This window comes from Sander lucioperca, chromosome 18, assembly GCF_008315115.2.
Source record: "Sander lucioperca isolate FBNREF2018 chromosome 18, SLUC_FBN_1.2, whole genome shotgun sequence".
Taxonomy (NCBI): Eukaryota; Metazoa; Chordata; class Actinopteri; order Perciformes; family Percidae; genus Sander; species Sander lucioperca.
In genome coordinates, this window is record NC_050190.1 from 11,244,044 (window position 1) to 11,265,243 (window position 21,200).

General features: G+C 39.9%; 1 protein-coding gene across 2 annotated transcripts in view; it reads left to right on the forward strand.

The window, feature by feature from the left end:
* Positions 1-19,134, forward strand: part of rnf144aa (ring finger protein 144aa) — a 34,681-nt gene extending 15,547 nt beyond the window's left edge. For both annotated transcript variants that reach the window (XM_031279297.2, XM_031279298.2), the window contains 7 exons: positions 8,535-8,685; positions 9,884-9,988; positions 11,045-11,105; positions 12,672-12,888; positions 14,941-15,088; positions 15,506-15,595; positions 18,146-19,134. In XM_031279297.2, the coding sequence (XP_031135157.1) occupies positions 8,535-8,685; positions 9,884-9,988; positions 11,045-11,105; positions 12,672-12,888; positions 14,941-15,088; positions 15,506-15,595; positions 18,146-18,277 (904 nt within the window). In that variant the 3' untranslated portion in view covers positions 18,278-19,134. The remainder of the gene's footprint in view (positions 1-8,534; positions 8,686-9,883; positions 9,989-11,044; positions 11,106-12,671; positions 12,889-14,940; positions 15,089-15,505; positions 15,596-18,145) is intronic.
* Positions 19,135-21,200: the final 2,066 nt, after the last annotated feature.

The following is a 21,200-nucleotide window of genomic DNA, read 5'->3' on the forward strand; positions in this document are numbered from 1 at the left end:
ATATAAAAAATATTCTTTACAATAAAATAAAAGTCAGTCAAAAGTGTTTATCCACTAATCGATTAATTGATTTGTCATTCATTACTAAAAATATCATGAACAATCGTTTGGATTTCAATTAGCTGTGATAATAAATCGGGACTGACTGTTGCTGGCTTATAGACACATTACCAAGAAATAAACTTACAGTATTATGCAATATCTGCACTTTACCTGTCAAAGGCATGTTTTTCAGGTTTTATAACCTCTCAGTGCAATTTGAGATATCTCTTGGAAGCAGCATGGTAATTTAATCAGATCTACTATGAAAATGAGGATTATAGAGGCCACGTCATGCAGTCCTTTCCACAATGTAATGAGATAAGAGATGCGGTTATACTGTATGTGTGCAAGTCTTTGTCTGGTCTTGTGTTATGGCTCTTCTAAGTAGCAGTTAAAGGTTGACATCACTGGAGTTCTTGGGCAGTTTGCTTCTAAGATTAGAATTAGGTTTAGGGCTTAAAGTTAGGTTTGCTGTCTGTTGTTCCTGTGTGTATCCATGCGAGTGGTTAATATCTGTCGTTTTGTGTACTGTAAGTGACCTCTTTGTTACACAACATGAAGAAAAATAACTTTAATGGATGGTATCATACTGCAGCAAGAAATCTCTTCCACTTCAAGCTGCCTGGAGAAGTTCTCCTCAATTGGTCCTGTATGACCATTTCCAGTCGTGTGTGTGTGTGTGTCTTGGTTATGGTGTGTGTGTGTGTGTGTGTGTGTGTGTCTTGGTTATGGTGTGTGTGTGTGTGTGTCTTGGTTATGGTGTGTGTGTGTGTGTGTCTTGGTTATGGAGTGTGTGTGTGTGTCTTGGTTATGGAGTGTGTGTCTTGGTTATGGAGTGTGTGTGTGTGTCTTGGTTATTGTGTGTGTGTGTCTTGGTTATGGAGTGTGTGTGTGTGTGTCTTGGTTATGGTGTGTGTGTGTGTGTGTGTGTCTTGGTTATGGTGTGTGTGTGTGCGTGCGTGTGTGTCTTGGTTATGGTGTGTGTGTGTGTGTGCGTGTGTGTGTGTGTCTTGGTTATGGTGTGTGTGTGTCTTGGTTATGGAGTGTGTGTGTGTGTCTTGGTTATGGAGTGTGTGTGTGTGTGTCTTGGTTATGGAGTCATTATTGCATAAGTGCTGCTGTAGCCAGTGAAGCTATGCGTGTAGCCCCTTCAGACTGATGACTGACACATGGTGACCACTGCCAAGGATGGATGTTTGACTTGTGACTCACTTGTGACTCCCGCTCGCTGACCTGACCTTTTTTAGACGCATAGTATTCTGGGGGTCTATACACACACACACACAGAGTGCATGAGAGGCTTGCATGCACAGTGCCATTACTCTGAATATAATGTTTGTGTGTGTGTTTCCGAGTGATAATGGGCCATCTAGTTAATAATGCAGCAGAGGGATTGCGCTGCACTGCCTTTTCTCATGAAAAAGCATCGCTCTCTCTCTCTCTCTCTCTCTCTCTCTCTCTCTCTCTCTCTCTCTCTCTCTCTCTCTCTCTCTCTCTCTCCCCCTCCCTCCCTCCCTCCCTCCCTCCCTCCCTCCTCAGGCCATCCTTACAAAACTATTTAATTTGTCCCCATCGACCCATTCGGTCAGTATAAGCACAGCCAATATAAAGTCTGGGAGGAGAGAAACAGATTTGAATGTTAAAGCACACACCATTAGGATGTTCTACTCTGCAGTGCAAATTACTTTTTACCGCCCTTTTTTTTTTTTTTTTGGCCTCAGAGCTAATGGAGATTAGCAGCTTAGACATAGAGACAGATAAAGAAACCGACTCCTTTCAGTCCTCTTGGAACTGCTGTCATTCAAGTCATCAGCTGCACAGTTTTGAGACTCACACTTTTGAGGCCTTTGTTTTAAGCATGAGTCCTCTGATGTGTCTGTTGTGGAAATTCTAATGAGGAGTGAAGAAATAATAGTTTGAGACCAAAATTGTCTTTGTCGTATTTATTTATTAACAGAGATTGAAACAGTTAATAGTTTTAGCTTGAAGGACAGAGCTCTGCGCCCCCTGGACGGCAGTTCAGAGTCTGACCAAGAGTAGCATTGTCTTTGCTCTCCTTAAGCAAGACACTGCTACTGGAGTGTCAAGAAGAACACGTCTCCATCTAATTTCTTTTATTTATATCTTGTTATTCCTTTGTCCCTGTGAAAAGAAAAAAACATTGGGTCTGCCATCAGTAAGGACCTCTCTTACAGCAGCAGCTCAGGGAGAGAGGAAGATTCCCAATGGAGAGTGAGGATACATAAGTACATCCTATAAGGAAGTCTATTATTAGACAGACACTCATTGGAAATCTGTGAATGATCGGAAACTGCAGCTGACGATGCAAAGTGCATCACTACACTTTAAACTACAAGCAGAGAGAAAAAAAGACTAGAAGACAGCAATTTAGGTGTCGGAAGACTTTTTTTCTTATTCATCAATGTATGTTCAGTGAGGGTTACAGAAGCCAGGTGGCATCTTCTTTTCACTACTTTAACATACACAGTCAAGAAGATTAATACAGTCCATTAATGTATTCCCCCCGCATAGCATATTATTTAATCTAGAATATCTTTAACACGTTACGTTACACGTTTATTTTACACGTCATCAATGTATCATTAAACACAATTTCAGAAGGTACAATGATCATATATAAGCCGCGTGAAATGGGGAACCCCAAATAAGCTACTAAAAGCTTTTCGGAGGGGGCCCGATAACCATAAACAACAACAGATAATATACAAACCAAAAACTCAATTTACCATAGACAAAATATACAATACAGAATACAGATACTTAGACCAGATTTAGACATACTTAGACTAACATAGACAAATACTACAAACAGACAGACGATCCCAGCACAAACTACGGATGACTGATTGGAATAAGCTCACACAAACGGTAGTTTAACCTATGAATAACCTGGAATATCATGCAGGCATTGTGAAAGACATTATATTCGGTAAGCCTTAATAAACCAAGGCGACGAAATAGAGGATGAGTGGGGGTATTGGGCTCAGACCACGTTAATGCCCGTATGATTTTTTTTTCTTCTGTACAATCTGTAGTTTTTTCAAGTGGCTGGGAAAAGTGTTACACCATATGACATTACAATAGTTTAAATGGGGCTCAAACTAAGTTTTATATAAGGTGAGAAGTGCTGAGTGTGGGAGAAAATGTCTTAACTTAAAAAATAGCCCAACATATTTAGATATTTTGTTTGTTAGATGATCACTATGGCATTTGAAATGTAAACATTCATCAATATAGACTCCGAGGAATTTAGTGGTGTTTACTCTTTCAATAATTTGTTCATTTATTTTAAGACAAACATGCTTGTTTTCCATTTGATTTTTGTTGGAATGAAACACAATGTAGTTCGTCTTATTGATGTTAAGAGATTTATTTCACTGAAACCAAATTTCTACATTTCTTAGCTCTCTGTTATTTCTTGCAGTCCAACTGGACTCTTATGTGACATAAATAAATTAGTGTCATCAGCAAATAAAACTTTGTGTAAAACCATGGTGGAATTTTCAAAGTCATTAATATATAATATAAAGAAAAGAGGGCCCAAAATGGATCCCTGGGGGACTTCAAATTTGAGGGTTTGCTTATGAAAATGTGTTCATTAATATTTACATATTGCTGTCTGCCAAATAAATAACTTGTAAACCAGCTAAGTGCTAGTCCTCTGATTCCATAATGATGTAATTTATTCAATAAGCTGTCAAAATCAATAGTATCAAATGCCTTGGATAAATCTAAAAATATACCTATACCACAGTCGTCTTTATCAATGGCATCATTGATCTTTTCAATCAGATCTAGTACAGCCATGCATGTACTTCTTTTCCTAAAACCATATTGGGATGAAGCAATAATATTTAGTTTATCAAGGTAGCCATTTAACCTATTGTACACATCTCTTAGCCTGACAGCCAGACCCACATCAAGATGTTGGGTCTGGGAACTCACCATTGACAGGGCTCAATCCGAGGGGCGGGATAAATGGTTGTCTTTCAAATTCCCTCTGCACCTAATAGGATAGCGCTACGACTAGGCAGAGCGACGAAGAAGATAGCAGAGCTAGTTGATAGATTAAACTTTTGCCGTATCCGGTCAGCAAAACTCCCAACACATCTTCCTTTTTTAAGAATGATTTCAGTGCCGTTCTATGTTCTTTACTCAAAGAAAAGCTTAACTCCAAGTCTTCCAGAAGACCGCTGTTCACAGCAGCAGCAGCCATAAACCCGTCTTTATATATACGATGTGATTGGCCTGACTAGAGTTTGGTTTTTCCAGCTCGCAAGCAAACAGATTTAAATACTGGTATAATTCTTGCAATTTTTGCCCTTTTCGGCACAATTCCAGAGAGCAGAGAGAGATTGATACAATAAGTAAGTCTAGTGTGTTTTTCTTTTTACTCTCTTTATTCACTTTGATGGTCTGCAAGTATCCTTGAGCAATACACTGAACTCCAAGTTGCTCCCCGGACGCTGAATGTGGCTGTCCACTGCTCCTAATGCTTAGGATGGGTTAAATGCAGGGATTGAATATCACTACATTGTACTGTACGATTGTATGTGACGAATAATAAAGTTTCTTCTTTTTCTAACAACACCTAGTGCACTGTCTCCTAAAAATTGCAATCTGAAATCTTTCGGCTTAAAGTCAGCGCACTATGTTCAAACCACAACTTCCGGTTTCATAAACAAGTGTGCATCTGGCGATGTACTAAAAAACATGGTTGAGTCTTAGGGTTTGCAATATAAGCATATTGAGAAAATACAATTACACCGTAGCATACTTAACTAAATACATACATTTGACACATCTTTCACAGTAGTAATAAGGTAACTTTTGTTTTTTCGCATGCAACAAGTCTTTCTCTTTGCCTGTGAAGTTTGTCGAAGTTTGATGTTTTTATGATCCCGTAACCTTTACTTTTGCCCCTTTGGAACTCATGCTTCATGTTGACTATCAGACCTGCTTTAAAGCTGACACATACCCCTCGTTTGCACTCAACTACTTAAATATGGCTCATTACCAATTGTGATTTAATTACTTCAGTAGTAAAGTCCTACTCCATGTATTATTTTGGACCACCAAAGAACACGCCTTCCCACACACTCCCCTGAGGGTCATGTTTGCAAGTCCTTGGCTCCATCCTGATAACAAATTGCCATTTAAGCTTTTGTATACAAGCTCAGAACCTAACATAATATAGCTCCCTCACCTCTCAGTGCTTTCTGTTCAGTGTGATAGATGGTGGATAGATGGGTCAATGCCAGGCAATGTGAGTGAATCAGACACAAGGTGCATCTGATATTTTCTCACTTTGCAATTTTCTCCTCCGTCCTCCTACTTGCCATGATGAAAAGATGCGAAGAAGGAAGAATTGAGCCAATCAGATTTTATCAAATGAGATATTTGTTCTAGTCAGACATGATCTAAATGGATCACTTACTGAGAACAGGTACACAGCTGGATCACCTGAGAAAGGGCTTGTAGCTGCGCTGTACCGTCTCGTCTTTGAGTTTTTGTTTACACAATGTAATGAAATATTTTGCATATTGGCTCTTAAATCTGCACTTATTTTGACCTGCAGTTTCCTTCCTGTTGATTGGCTTTTTCATAATTGCATCTGGAGTTATTTGTGCTTATAGTTTTTCATCCTGTTAATTCATTACTAAATAAGTATGGTGAGGCTGGTCTCCTTATGTGTTTATTAGTTATAGTTTAGTAATCTTTTTAAGTGGGGGGAAAAATGAAATTATGTTGTTTCTGCCCAATATGATTATCTAATATGGTTACGCAACTGTGACTAAATGGGAAACTACACTTGCAGACCATCAGAGTGAGTAAAGACAATAAAAAGAAAACACATAAGACACACATCAGTTAAAGATATTCTAGATAAAATAATATGCTATTAGGGGGGACTCTATTATTCTTCTTGACAGTGTATGTTAAAGTAGTGAAAAGAAGATGGCTTCTGAAACCCTTAATGAACACATTGATGAATAAGAAAAAAATTGTTTGTTGTCTTTTTTTCTGTCTGCATGTAGCTTGAAGTGTAGTGATGCACTTTGCCTCGTCAGCTGCAGTATCCGATCACTCACAGATTTTCAAAGAGTGTCTAATAATAAACTGCCTTATACTAGGATGTACTCATGTATCCTCACTCTCCATTGGGAGTCTTCCTCTCTCCCTGAGCATTAAAAGAAGTGAGAAGTCCTTACTGATGGCAGACCCAATGGGCCTCATTCACCAATATCTTCCTAAGTTTTCTCTTAAATATGTTCTTAAGAAAGTCCCTAAGAAAAGTCTACGTCTGATTCATGACGTGTTCTTAACCAGCAGAATTGTTCGCAGGTGTGTTCTTAGAATGATGAATCCCAATGTCTTCGTAAATTGAAAGCTTGTGCCCGTTGCTCCTATTTAGCATACGTAAACGCCCCGTTGAGGGGCATGAGATGACAGGGCCGTGTCGCGTGCACAGTTAGAGAAATGTCCAAAAGACATGGCAAAGACGGTGGAGGCCTCAACTCCAAAAGAAAAACTTTAGTAATTCTGAAGTGGAGGTACTGCTGCAAGAAGTTAACAAAAACGAGACATCATATTTAGTAGCATCAGCAGTGCATACTAAGCAGCAAATAAAACCGATGCATGGAATGCAATTACCATAGACCGTTAACAGTCTATGGCATTTACTCATGCAGTGAACGCTGTATCTGGAGAAGAGCACAGAACTGATGAAGTAGAAAAGAAATGGTTTGATCTGAAATCTGAGGCAAATGTTTTTATTTCAAAACATAGAAGATACTCTTGGCGTATAAATAGCGTGATCAATCACTTATTATTGGATGGCAGGGTTCCCCGTTTACATAATTGATGTGAATTGAAGGCAAAGCAAGGCAAGTTTATTTATATAGGCCTAGCACAATTCATATACAATGGCAATTCAAATTGCTTTACGAATGAGCAGTAGTGTGTATTTATTAAAACAAATGTATAATTATGTGTAAAATAATGAAAATAATTAGTTATAAAAAATGGAGAGAAATGTTAAATTTTAAATTAGAATGGACGAAAACAGTATAGCTACTTGTTTTGCGCAAACATGTCAGCTCTAAATTGTGGGTAAGAGTGCTCTTGAGTGTAGATTCTGTTCTTACCTAAGAACAAATCCCAAATAAGAAAACATTGGTGAATGCCAGTATCTTTGTGAAAACTGCGTAAGTCGGGTTTAAGAACACATTTGTTCCTAAGAATGTTTGGTGAATAGGCCTGTTGTTTTTCTTTTCACATGGACAAAGGAATAACAAGATCTAAATAAAAGAAATGAGATGGACACGTGTTCTGCTTGACACTCCATTTTGCACCAAAGGCTACAGCCCATCACATGACTCCCTGGATTTGCCTCATTATCACAAAAGATTGGTCTCTGTCTCCATTTTTATTTTATTGCGCTAGCATGTATCATGTGTGGATTGCCTAGCACCCTAAGGAAGTTGATCCATGGTGAATAAATGTGGTGTTAAGAAGGGGCGGTGTGAAGTAATATTATATCCCTGCTAAACCATCACTCCCCTCTCTGGGTGGCACATGTATACAGCACAAGCGTCATCACTTCAACTCTTAAACCCCTCTCCTCCCACTCTCTCTGTCCACTTCTTTTATGTCTGAACAGGCAGCTGCACATTGAGGCATACTCGCCATGACCAGTGAAAGCAAACCGCGATCTCTCCCTGTCTCTTCTCCTCTGCCATGCTTCTCTCCCTCATATCCGTTGCCCCCTCCACCTTCGAAATCCTCCTTCAGCCGGTTGCTAAGCAGCGCGAGGAGAGCTTGAGAGTGTTGACGTTGTGTGCGCGATACCACTTCCTGTAAACAGCAGAGTGGGTGCTCTTCGCTCTCAGCTGTAGAGGGAAGGAGAGTGTGAGACGAGACAGCCTAAAATAACCCTTTCTGACTCTCATAAAAGAGACGCGATGACACGCGGTGAAGAAAAATAAAAAGGTGTTATTTTATCCCGAGTGAAAATTTCACAAGGAGCTGACATAGTTGATAGCTCCAGGAGTTTCAAAAGCTTTTGAACAGTTTCTTTTCTTTGAAGAAAGCATGAGGCCTGGAATAAAAATTAATGGCTGACAAGGGCCATTTAGGCAGAGATCTGGTGCAATTATGTATACATCAGGCGTGTGTGTGTGTGTGTGTGCGCGCCCTCAGTGGACACAACACACAATGCATTTTCAGTCTGTGCTCATACCATCGTGCTTGGTTGTGTCACAACAAATAAAGCACAGCTTGGACTCTGGATTTATTATGGAGACACAAACAAAACTGATCCACACATATTTGCACTTGAATATTTTTTTTTGTCATCAGCAGGATTATGAGCATTAACCATTCCACTTTGTTAACGTAATTTTAGGATGCATTTGGCTTCATTAACCATAGCTCTTTGTCCCTTTCCCTCTCCTTCTTTTATGTTTCAGCTCTGTGGCGGTGAAGATGACCACGGCACGGTACCGTCCCACCTGGGAGCTGGCCGTGGACCCCCTGGTCTCATGTAAGCTGTGCCTTGGAGAGTTCCCTCTGGAGCAGATGACCACCATCACACAGTGCCAATGTGTCTTCTGTACACTGGTGAGCACGACGCTCTACAAACAGCAACACATTTCTGCAGAATGGTGACTTAAGTAAAAAATAAATGATCTACAAAACAATTGTATACAATATCAAAAATATATTTTTTATTGAGCAATATTCAAAGCTGATAAAGAGAAGAAAGTTACAGTTTATTAGCAATACAATCCATAGATCAGAGGTTGCCAAAATTACTTGTTTTATGCTGTGCAAGCATTTTCAGAAGTAATTGTAAATTAATAAGAGCCACACAGGATTTTCACTGTATTAAATTACAAATTTCCCATCCCTCCTGTGTAACACTGAGCTGTGTGAAAATGCTGGAATAGAGAAATAGTAACCATTGTAGTCCAGAGATTAGGAAACAATGTCCAAGAATGGCCAGTAAAAATAGAAACTACTTCCTAGAACACAGTCTGGGCAGCAGCAGTAATTACCAAAGTTCAGTTAGTACAGTTTATTCCACAGAGCTTAACCACAGTGTAAACACAAAGACTGCCTGATATCTCACTTGAGCTCCTTATCACCATCATATTTGATACAGATATGTCTAAGTAGTTTCATAAAACAAAACAAAATACACAGTGTAGCAAAATACATAAACATAGAATAGAAGCTAATAAAAGGGTAGTGCTTGTCTTTTAAATGGAAATTCTATTAAGTCTTACACTATCTTTTAGATTTTTCAACTTTGTAAAAGATCAGCTGTTCTCATAAATGTAAATTTGCAACCAAATATGTCTCACTGGCTTCCCCCAAAACTGCTAATAGTAAAAGTTATATGCAAATGCTACTATGTGAAGCAGCATTGATGAACACATTTTGGGCTACCTGAGGGCAGCAGAACAACCTGTAAACACGACATTGTATCACCTTATGAACTTGAACGTGTTCATAAACAATTGTGTATTTAAACTTCCAGCAGACACACAGCATGGTAAGCTTTCAAGTCTGTTTTGGTCTCATCTCCACCAACTCCTGAGGGAAATATCTGGCTCTTTAACTGTTAAATCCTCCGTTTTCTTAAATATAGCTAGATATTTCTGAGGCGACAGTCAGAGATAGCGATCAAGAGAGACTTTTAGGCCAGTTTACCAACTTTTCTGGTGTGATTGTTTTGCTTTGCTTTTTGAGTCTGACTGACTGGATATTGAACTGGGTCAATGTTGTATGTGTCTGTCTTTCTGTTTTTTCTCAGTGCCTGAAGCAGTATGTGGAACTCCTGATTAAAGAAGGACTTGAAACTGCAATTAGTTGTCCAGACTCTGCCTGTCCAAAAAGAGGACACTTGCTGGAAAATGAGGTATTGATTAAAAGGAAAAGTCACATTTTTACTTTGTCATTAGATGAACTTGCCCTTTTGGGTGGTGACTGGTTGCACATATCAGAACAACCCCCTGCTGCTCCTCAGGCTCATGATTATGTCTGATCATGTCCGATAGACATGGACTTTATCACTCCAGTAATTTCCAGAAACGATAGTCTTTCGTGCACCACTTGCACGAAACTTTGCATGGAACTTTGCATGTACTACTGTATGTACATGCAAATGTAGCACGTGCAGAACTGGTAATGCATGTGCTCAAAATAAGCAAAACAGTAACATTATCGCTACAGGTCCATTGTTTCTATGTCACAAACTTCCTATCGTGCTGCTCTTTTTCCTCCTACATTAGGAAGTTTGAGCTTGTAAAACTAACATTTAGCTTGTTAGTTTAACACAAATATACCCCCTCTCAAAGCTCTAGCATTACTCAAGATGACCACTGCGCTCCACCTCCCGGTGTGTTTAAATTCCATTATAATAAGCAGCTGAGGTCAATCTGAGCGAATCCTCCAGGCAGTTTTGGTTGATGGACTCACCGACTCTCTCACATGGTCTCAGAGGCCTGTAGGCACAGCATGGTTCAGCACACCAAGGCCTTATGTTTCTAATCAATCAGTGTCACTGGCCCTTAATGGAAACCCAGCTACTCCTGCCACTCAGGCAAAGCTTGCCTCAGCCCCGTCTGCTCTGACAGAAATGCCCTCACCTTGTAATTGACTGCTTTTTAACAAAGCCTGAATGATCATTTCATTGCCCAATAAATGAGTGCATTTAACCTTGAGTGGGCCTGCGTATGCACCTTGAATACATTCTGGCAACTGGATTCTCTTTTTTCGATCTGAGAACAGAAAAAAGGCATGGTTGGTACGCAAGAAGCGAGTTCTGATCTTTTAGAAATTTGAATTTGTCATTGATATATTGAAATGATATTCACACACTGAATGTATAATTGCTTCTTGCAGCCTCTGTCTATAACTATGTACAATCACCTGCTTATTTCCCTCCCACTTCTCGTTTCCTCTCTCCCTGTAGATTGAGTGCATGGTGGCCACAGAGATGATGCAGAAATACAAGAAGCTTCAGTTCGAAAGGGGTGAGTCAACGCAAAAGTTGCTGCAGTACATCGTTATTATCTCCAGTGTGTGGTGCATGGGCAATGACTGTCAGTCACACACTCACGTGTACCCCCCTGTCCTCCAAGGATACTGTAAGTGTAGCCTTACTGATGCTCACTGGAATCAGTCATTCAACACCTTGTGGACATTTTTTGCTCTTAAAGTATGCCATGGGGTATCTGCTGAAAGCAGCAATAGAAAAGATCTGAGCAACGCTCAATTGTCCAGTAGATTTAAATGTCGCTCATGTACAGCAGTCAACTGCTTTAAAATTAATTGTTTCAATTTTGACTTCTGGCACAAAAAAGTTATGGATTCAATACCATTCATGAACCACAAATAATCATGCAGGCAAGGAATATTCTTGTGACAGGTACTCGGGCCTAACATTTGTCTGATTTGTACTATAGTATTCTGACTTAACCCTGTCTCCCATCAAATATACATGAAAGATAAAAGCCTCCCAGTATTTGTTTAAAGAGATTCTAATTGGATTGGTTCGGCTCTAGACTCTAAACTGTCTGACTGATTCTGATGCGGGCAGGTCTCTTAGCAGCAGAGCAAGATATTTTAGTTAAATTCTTTTATCTCTGCTTCAGCGTGCAGCTATGTATTTAATGTCTGCCGTTTACACTGTTTGTAGAATAAATGTTAACGGACTGGTAAAAGGCTTGTATATCATTGCAGGGAAGATAATGTGTCTGTGTCGCTCCATGCTGTCAATGTAGACATGCTAATGAGTAATATTGGAGTTCCCTCGCACACAGCGATAGCAGTAACCAAGCCGTGCTATCACTCTTTGATTATACTCGCCCTGCAGGTTCTCCACCTACACACAGGCATAAATTGTACACAGAACATGCAGATGTCACTTGCATAAATAAGTGCATGAACACAACGACAACAAATAAATGCATAGAAACACAGAGGGGGTCCTGTAAATAAGTATACATCCTCAGAAAGCCTCAGAAAAAGCTGTTGATGCTGCCTGGATATGGGCAGTCAGCCGTCTCATCAATGTCCCAGTCCAGTCAGGCAGAACAGTTGCTGTAACCGTTCCATATTTCTCAAGCTGAGCCAAGAGTGCATGTGGAATGTGTGCTCAGAGTTCTTGGCAGAAAGGTAAGGGGAAGGAAGGAGAGGATAGGGCAAGTGCATCGTTCTACCAACTTAGAACAGAACTTTCAAAAAAACTGGTCTGTGTTACATGTTCAAAAGAGTTTGGAGAAGTCATGGAAATTAGTTAAACGATCACATATTCCAACATAAGCAGGTTACATTGTTCTGGTTTTTACATGCTGAAATTTGGAGATGCCTCTGAAATATCACCTGCCACCGCCACAATGGTGCTGTGCTTCTGAAAACATTTTTAAAAAATCTGAATAATTTGGAAAGTTCCGCACCAACCTAAAAACTACCTTCTACCAAAAAAAAACAAAAAAAAAAAAACGTCCCAATGCTAACGATTTCTTTGTGATTTGGGTTTACATACCCTTTTAAGAGAGCTACTGTCCATGATGCTGGCACTTGTTTTGTTCCTTTAGAGGTGCTGCTGGACCCATGCCGGACGTGGTGCCCTTCCTCAACCTGCCAGGCCGTGTGCCAACTAAAGGAAGCTGATTCTCCTGCGCTGCCCCAGCTGGTCCAGTGCGCCGTCTGTGCCCTCGAGTTCTGCTCGACCTGCAAGGCCAACTGGCACCCCGGACAGGCCTGCCAAGAGAACAACCTGCCCATTACCTCCTTCCTACCAGGAGAAAACAGGTACTGCCTTTTATGCGTTTATCCATTTATGATCCAATGTATTGTTGCAATTGAAAGTCATGTTTTCCCAATTTCTCTCATCTGTTATTAATCAGATATTAGAATGTTTCTGTCTTACCTCCACATACCTTACACCCTGATTAAAACATTCATACACACTTCTCTTCAGGTGGCCCATTAAGGCTTTCAGCGCTAATCATTGAGTCAGTCAACAGACGTGAATATTTGCTGGTTTTCTTGATCTTTTATGTTCTTAAACTAAAGATCTTTGGGTTTTGGACTCTTGGTCGCACATATCAATTTGAATATGTCAACTTGTGCTTTGAGAAACTGTGATGGCCATTTTTTTTTTTTTCCGCCTTTATTTTGATACAACAGATGAAGACATGAAAGGGGAGAGAGAGGGGGAATGACATGCAGCATAGGGCCACAGGTCGGAGTCGAACCCACGGCCGCTGATTCGAGGAATAAACCTCTACATATGTGCGCCTGCTCTACCAACCAAGCCAACCCAGCCACTGTGATGGCCATTTTAATACTTATTTCTGACCTTTAATGGAGAAAATAATTTACGGATTAATCGGTTAAAAAATTATCGTTAGTTGCAGCCCTAGTATTAACTACTGGGTACAAAATGTAATACAAATTAAAAAATGTGATTACAATTAATTTGTATAGGTGATTAGCCTACTTTAAAACAAGTCTATTTTTACATGAATGAATATTTTAACATTAAATGTATACTTTAGTCATAATTTAGTTTTTACATAATTGATTAAAAGCGTTATACACCAGCAATATCCTTTCCAGTAATAATTTGTCTACATTATCCAAATGTTTTTATTTTTATATATATATATATATCCCGTTTTGGCATGTTGTGACCGTGTCAGCTGCTGTAAAGCTTCTGCAGATGCAATCCCTGGAAATTATATTCATAATTTAATTTATACTGTTTATTGATCTCCAGTGGGGGAATTACAATTTACACTCTGTTAGAAATCACTACACACACGCTCAGGACCTATTCATGCACAAATGGAGAGATGTCAGAGTGAGTGGGCTGCCAGTGCTGGAGCGGGTATGGTGCCTTGCTCAAGAGCACATGGCAGTGCCCAGGAGGTGAACTGGCATCTCTCCAGCTTTGGTCTGTACTTTGGTCCGTACTGGGACTTGAACCGGCGACCCTCCGGTTCCCAACCCAACTCGCTACGGACTGAGCTACTGTCACCTGTAGCTGGAGCATTGAACTAGCATTTTCTGGAGCCATACGTCATGTTTAGCTCACCTGACTGGAGTCCTGAACCACTTGTCAAGATACAGCAGGATTTATTCAGTGAGTCCTTAAATATAGAATGACAGCTTGCTTGGCTGGCTGTTTTACAGCCACTGCTCAGTTGAGCATCTGCCAGGGCTCAAGCACAAATTAATAGGCTGATATAAAACAATCGGCCGAAACTAAACTGCAGTAAAGCAGTCTGGGATGGGCTTATTACTCTTAGGGATACAGGATCTGCCTGTGAGGTTAGACAAGGGCTACCCAGAGACAAATGCAGCTGACCCGTTTCTTTGTGATATCCTCTTACTCTGGAAACATCATTAGCTCTGCAGAGCTTTCTATCTGCACAGGTTCAGGACCAAGCTCAAAGGCCACAGTGGAGGGAGAGAGGATTAACAGGTCTACTCTTAAGTTGTAAAGAGCATCTGCCTTTGAACTACACTTGTTCACTCTAAAGATGTCTCTAAAAGCTGCAAATGCATACAGACAAACCGACATCAACAGGAGAGAAGAATGAGTTTTGGAGGGAGTTCAATAACGTTTAGTGACTGGTGGTTTTTAGAAGAGTTGTCAGCTCCTGAACTAAAGCTATCCACGGTTTCACACAGTCCTGTTACACCAAAGATTGCAAATATTCATTGCTGCATTAAAGCAATCTCATCCCCAGCACTTCATGTAAAGTGAATGTTGAGTGATTTGGGATTTTTTTTTTTTCGTGTTTGGAATAAAAATCCCATCAGGCTTGTGTCTCTCTCTGTCTCTCTCTCTCCCAGCTCTTTCTATAAGAATGAAGAGGATGACGCACCAATCAAGCGCTGTCCTAAATGTAAAGTTTACATTGAGAGGGACGAGGGCTGTGCACAGATGATGTGCAAGAACTGCAAACATGCCTTCTGCTGGTACTGTTTGGAGTCCCTGGATGTGAGTTGGTTCTTCCTAATATCTTTATTCCTTGATGTTGACTGCAATATAGAGCAAGATGCACTTTATTTATTTTTTTTACATTGTACTGCGTTTGCACAATATGATAATCGTGGCTGTAGACATCATTTGTCTCCCTGTGACAGCAAGCTTTCTTTATCAGGAAATTGTAGCTTAACCCTGGTCTTAATAAGAAAGGGATGAGATGTTTTTATTTTTTCTAGAAATTGAGCTTGGAAAGGGTGACTTATGGCCGTGGTGCCTTTTATGTAATCTTAATTGTGTGAGCACAGACAACCGGACCACACAGTTCATTTAAAAAGCAATTTTCTCAGAACAGCTACCTGTGTTTTTCAGACTGCTAATGGTCAATCTTTATCTATAATGTGTGCATGCACGCGTGTGTTTGTGTGACAGGACGACTTTCTCCTGATCCACTATGACAAAGGGCCCTGTCGGAACAAACTGGGCCACTCCAGGGCGTCTGTAATCTGGCACAGAACACAGGTGAGAAACCCCCCCCATCTCACCCTCCCGCCTTAAACCACACTGCAGCATGTGGCCATACACGTGCTTCCTGGTTGTGCCTCTTTCTGGCTCACACTCGCTTTCAGTAATGGACTAGCATTATCTTGACAGGACAATAGTAAAAGGACAGCTTGATCCACATGCAGCGACAAGTGCCTGGTGGTCAGTGTCCTGCTGTTTTCTAAGCCTTATAAACACCTTTCATACTTTAAAAAAAAAAAAAAAAAAAGGTTTACATAACCAATGTCGGTTACCAAATGAAATGACGGATTACATATAAAGGATTAGATATGACATGTAAATTCCCACATTTGAAATAGTGGATGACACATCATCACGATTTGATATGTGTGTTAAATCTTCGACAGAGGCCAACTCTGTTGTTCAGTTCCTAAATTTCTCCTCTGCATCTCTCCTTAGCCAATTCATGTATCTTTTATTAGCCACATAATCTATGTATGGGTTGGCACATCCCTTTGTCCAACATACTTGTTATTTTGTCAACATTAGTCAACACTGGCATCTGTTGCCCAGTGGGCCACACTGAGTCATATGATTACAGTTCAGCTGGTGGAGGCCAGCTATAGCTTCACTGCTCTGTGTCTTTGTCTCTCTCTTGCTCTCCTCATTTCACCCCTCTCACTCCTTCACATCTAAAAAGCCTCCCTCATAAATACAAGATGTACCAGGGCAAAACTATCCTACGAAAAAACAAAAAAACTCTTCTCTCCCTGACGACATGGGGTCTATGTCTACCTTCAGGTACAAGGACGGTCATGTCTTAAACATGTAAGCATCATCTGTGTCAAATTAGAGCACATAGTGCTCAGTACACTGTGCTTTTCCTCGCGCAGCTTGTATACTAGCTGTAAAAAAGATAGTAAGTAATGTGTGAGCGTTACCCCAAAAAGGTGTCTTTTTATCCTCATAACAGGAGAAAAAGAATTGTGCTATTATAAGTCACTGTTTCATGTGACTGCATGTTATGTATTACATTTTGGGGCTCTGAACTTGTTGGTGTCTGGCGCCCCCATGTGGTTAATTTACTAACTTGCTATGCTCATAACAGTAAAGAGTTTTACCTGGACCACTCTTCGTCATAACACAGCCAGAAAGTCAAAAATATATTCCTCCCTTTGTAATGCACAGTGCAGCATTTTCTTCTCAGTTCCTGTAGTTTTCAGTCGTTATTTTTTACATTTTTTAAATGTTGCCAATCTACTCCGTTGCGACAGATCAAGTGGGTTTGTTCATCACTTCCAATATTTTTGTGTACACGTGTTTTCTCACAAAGACAAATAAGGTACCTGTCCATGCAGCTTTAATGAGTGTAATGTAAAGTATTTCTACCTGAAGAGGAAGTTAGTAGGAAGAGGAAACTCATTTATAATCTGTTAATTAAAACAAATGTATATATGCCTTAAATTGTAGAGTCACCGGAAAAACAAAGCTCTCATGCATTTTGAAGCAACTGTGCTTAAGTTGTTTTGAGGCATTGAGTCCCATCTGCAGGCCAACTTGTAGTATTGCATTTCTTTGGAAGGATTCAAGGACAACTCTCGAGTTGAAACTGTTAACACCTTTAGATTCTTAGGCATCCACATTTCAGACACCCTCACATGGTCCTTCCATATCAGCTGTGCCATTAAGAAGGCACATCAGAGGCTTTATTTTCTGAGGTGTCTTAAGAAATATGATATGTCCTTTAACATTCTACAGAACTTTTACCGCTGTACAATTGAGAGTATACTGACAGGCAACATTGTAGTGTGGTTTGGCAGGGCTACTTCACATGACCTTAATCTTCTGACAAAAGTAGAAGATTAACTGCATCTAAAATCATGGGGGTTCCACTTGAATCGCTCCAACACATTTACTGGAAACGCAGCACTAAGAAGGCACGAGGTATTATGCAGGATTCTAGTCATCTGCATACAATCTCTTCTCCCACCTTCCATCAGGGAGACATTTGCAGAGCATCCCAACGCGCACAACACGTTTTAGGGATAGTTTTTACCCCCAGGTAGTAAGGTTATTGAATGATATTATATAATATATTATATATTGTTTGGATATTCCTAGATGTTTTAAATGTTATTATGTTTTTAAAATTGTTATTATTGACTGGTGCTGAGAGAGTGCCAAGGCACATTGTATTTCATTGCTGTGGTACTTCGTACTAATATGCATATGACAATAAACATGAACTTGGCAATAGCTAGTGAAAGCGAGATTTAGTAAACAAAAATCAGCATTATCTTGGATATTTTGTTGTACATTAAGAAGTATTGAAAATACATTGTTAAAAAGGTGTAAGTAACCCAACCAACTCATATGTATGATGTTTCAAAGCTTGTTTTGGCATGCTGAAGCAAGGCACATGCATTTTGCACCAATACTTGTGTTCTATAAGATGATGCTATGTCAAGTGTAACATCGCCACACCCAACTTCTACACATAGCTGGTACTGTATGCATAAGTGCTGTATTTACATCAGTGTATTTATTTTTTCTGATGTCTCCCTGCAGGTTGTGGGGATCTTTGCTGGCTTCGGCCTGCTCCTGCTGGTTGCCTCCCCCTTCCTCCTTCTGGCCACTCCCATCGTCCTCTGCTGCAAGTGCAAGTGCAGCAAAGGTGATGACGACCCATTGCCAACCTAAACGCGCCATCAGAGCAGGAGCAGAGAGGCGCTTCATGGATGGGCCATGTTTTATTTCCTTTTCACCCCTTTACATTCTTCTCCTCCCACCAGCTTTGAGTGCTTAATTTTTTTGGGGGCTGAGCCTGCACCAGCCCCAGCCCCGGCCACTTCGGGATCCATCGCTCTGCATGAGAGAGGCATGGTTGAAATGCGACCCTACACCTTGGCCTGAAGAGAGGTGAAGGGTCAATGGTCAGAGGAAGTCAGACTTGTCTAAGGACCACGGTTTCCGTGTGTTAGACGTTGGTGGTTTGGGGACGTGAAGGAACTCTGGGCCACATAAAGTGGTCCTTAGTTGCGGGTAACTGTGGTGTGGTATTTTGGCGGGTCACTACAAACAATGGAAAAATCAAAGTTAAGAAATGCTTTTCTTTTGTATGAACAATGCAGGAGCCACCTTAGAAAGAACTTTTACTTTATCGCTCTGTTTTGTCGGTTTGTCGTACGCAACAAAAGCTTTTTCCCCACCACCACAATCGATGTAGCTCTACAGATTCAGTCCGTAGCATTAGAGTTACACCACGCATGTTTGGTGTTCACTTGATTTGCACACGGAACATGATTCTTACGTCATGCTCACGACTGAGGTAGAGATGGGAGGCTGTTGTCACTCAACTCAATGTAAAGCGCGTCCTCTTGATGATGTCAATGTTTTATAACCTGTTGCTTTTAATAGAACCGTGCTCAGAGTAGTGTCTGTGTTGTACTTTTGAGCGTTTTCCAAACTGCAAGGTACACTTAAAGGGGATTGCCACTCAAATCTAAAATAATACTAATTTCTGTGGTCAAGTGACAATGAAAACTAGTTTTGTTCAACATTTAGCTTTTTCATTATTACCATCTTTTCAAATTCATTCTCTTTGACACACCGTGTGTGTGTGTGTGTGTGTGTGTGTGTGTGTGTGTGTGTGTGTGTGTGTGTGTGTGTGTGTGTGTGTGTGTGTGTGTGTGTGTGTGTGTGTGTGTGTGTGTGTGTGTTTCTCTGAAAAATGTCAATGTCAAATTTCAATGATCATAGATCCGGAAATTGAGTGGTACTCCCCTTTAAGTTCAACATTAATTTAAAGTCTATTAAAGGACTTTTTGTCCACATGTTGTGGACCCAGTTTAATACTACACAAAAGAGATGTCACTCCTGTAATTCTCAGTCCCCAGGTGGTGGTTTAGCCAAATAGAAATGAATAGCCTTACATTGAGAATAGCCAAAATTCGGCATTTTCCCCTGTGCATTAAAAAGTTAAAGTCCAAATAATCCCAGGGAAAGCATGTTCAACAGCATTACAGACAGGTCAGTGAAGCCCTTTATATTCAGATGATTCTATGATGTCATCCATATGCCACACTGTTAATAGCCATACAGTAAACAAAAAGAAGAAGAAGAAGAAGAATAACAAACTGTCCTAAACTGATGTTTTGTGTGACCTAGAGCCTGTATTTCCTAAGCCTTTTTGAGCAGGAGAGCTGCATCATAACATACAATCTAAAGCTTAACTCAGATCAGATCTCCCACTTTTTGAGATTTAACAAATACCTGGCCAAATTGCAAACTTGCATATGTTAGTGGTCCGAGTGTTGGTCGTTAGACCAACAACAAGCAGCTATTTATCTCCTGGGGCGTCAGAAAAGCCTATAGAGTAAATATAAAAGAAAGTTCCGTTTTTGGGCACATAATTATAAAGCTGCTCTGTACTATATCACTTTATCTATGCAAGTTTGTACATTACCATTCTTAAAAGGCTGTTGATTTATCATAAACAACTGTCTGTCATAAGTAGGTTTATATAGTGGAAGCTGTAGAATGAATCACCATAGATTAGCATATCATGGCTTTTATTTAACCAGGGAGTTTTTCCTGAAATTATTCATATTATTTCATATTCTATGTTGCTGTTATCCATCTGTCTTTTAGCTATATTTAAAGTTTGTGAGCTTGAAAACCAGGACCGAGTTTGGCCATTGTTCATTTTGGGGGGTATCTTTGCTTCACAAAAACAGTTGCTCTATGTTAAGTAAGTAAAGTAACAAAGGTGAAACTATTTAGTTATAAATTAATTATTTCAGTATGTCTGCCTTTGTTCTGTTAAATTCTTTTGTTACCATGCATAGCCATTCTAATGTTTCAAAAAGCCATTTACTACTGCTTACTTTCCCTTTCCTTCTGGTGTGATTACCAGTGTTTATGTAGCATTTCATGAGAAGTGTGGCTGCAGTTACCAAAACAGTTCAATAGTTAACAGTAGCTAAGCTAAACAGTAAGCTGCAACTCGCTCCAGTACTTATAAACTTAGCTCCGACATTCACTATGAGAATCATAATTATTAGTAGCCTTACATTTTGAGTACCTTACCTGCAGCCTGTGTTGCTTTCACTGTCCTCACCTACTGTATGAGCATGATAATTTGATATCAAAGCCGGTCCAATTTTCTACTTTTAAAGTTTGGTGCTTTCCTCCAAAAAATAGTTAAAATTCCTCCAGCTTTTGTTGTTTTTATGACAATCGTGCCAAGCAGATTTCCTGGAAGGGATAAGTAAATGGAGCTGTCTACTGTATGTGCATTTTTGACCATGTATTTGTAATGTATTAACAGTTTTTACAAGGTGGAAAACTATTTTAATGCTTCTTTATGTAAACGCTGCACTGTATATGGGTTTTATTGTTTTACTTCTTAATATGATCTGTGATGTTTGTGGTATGGTGCCTGCTGTGTTTAACGGAGGAGTTTAGCAGCTGAAATCAATGTCTACTCAATAGAAAAGTCAATACATATGAGAGATTGCAAATATACTTTCAAAGGGGGTTTGACAATTTAATGTTATCAGGGCTCTGATACTACCAGAATTAAGATTCATTTTAAAAAGTGCAAAAATGTTCATTTAAACAC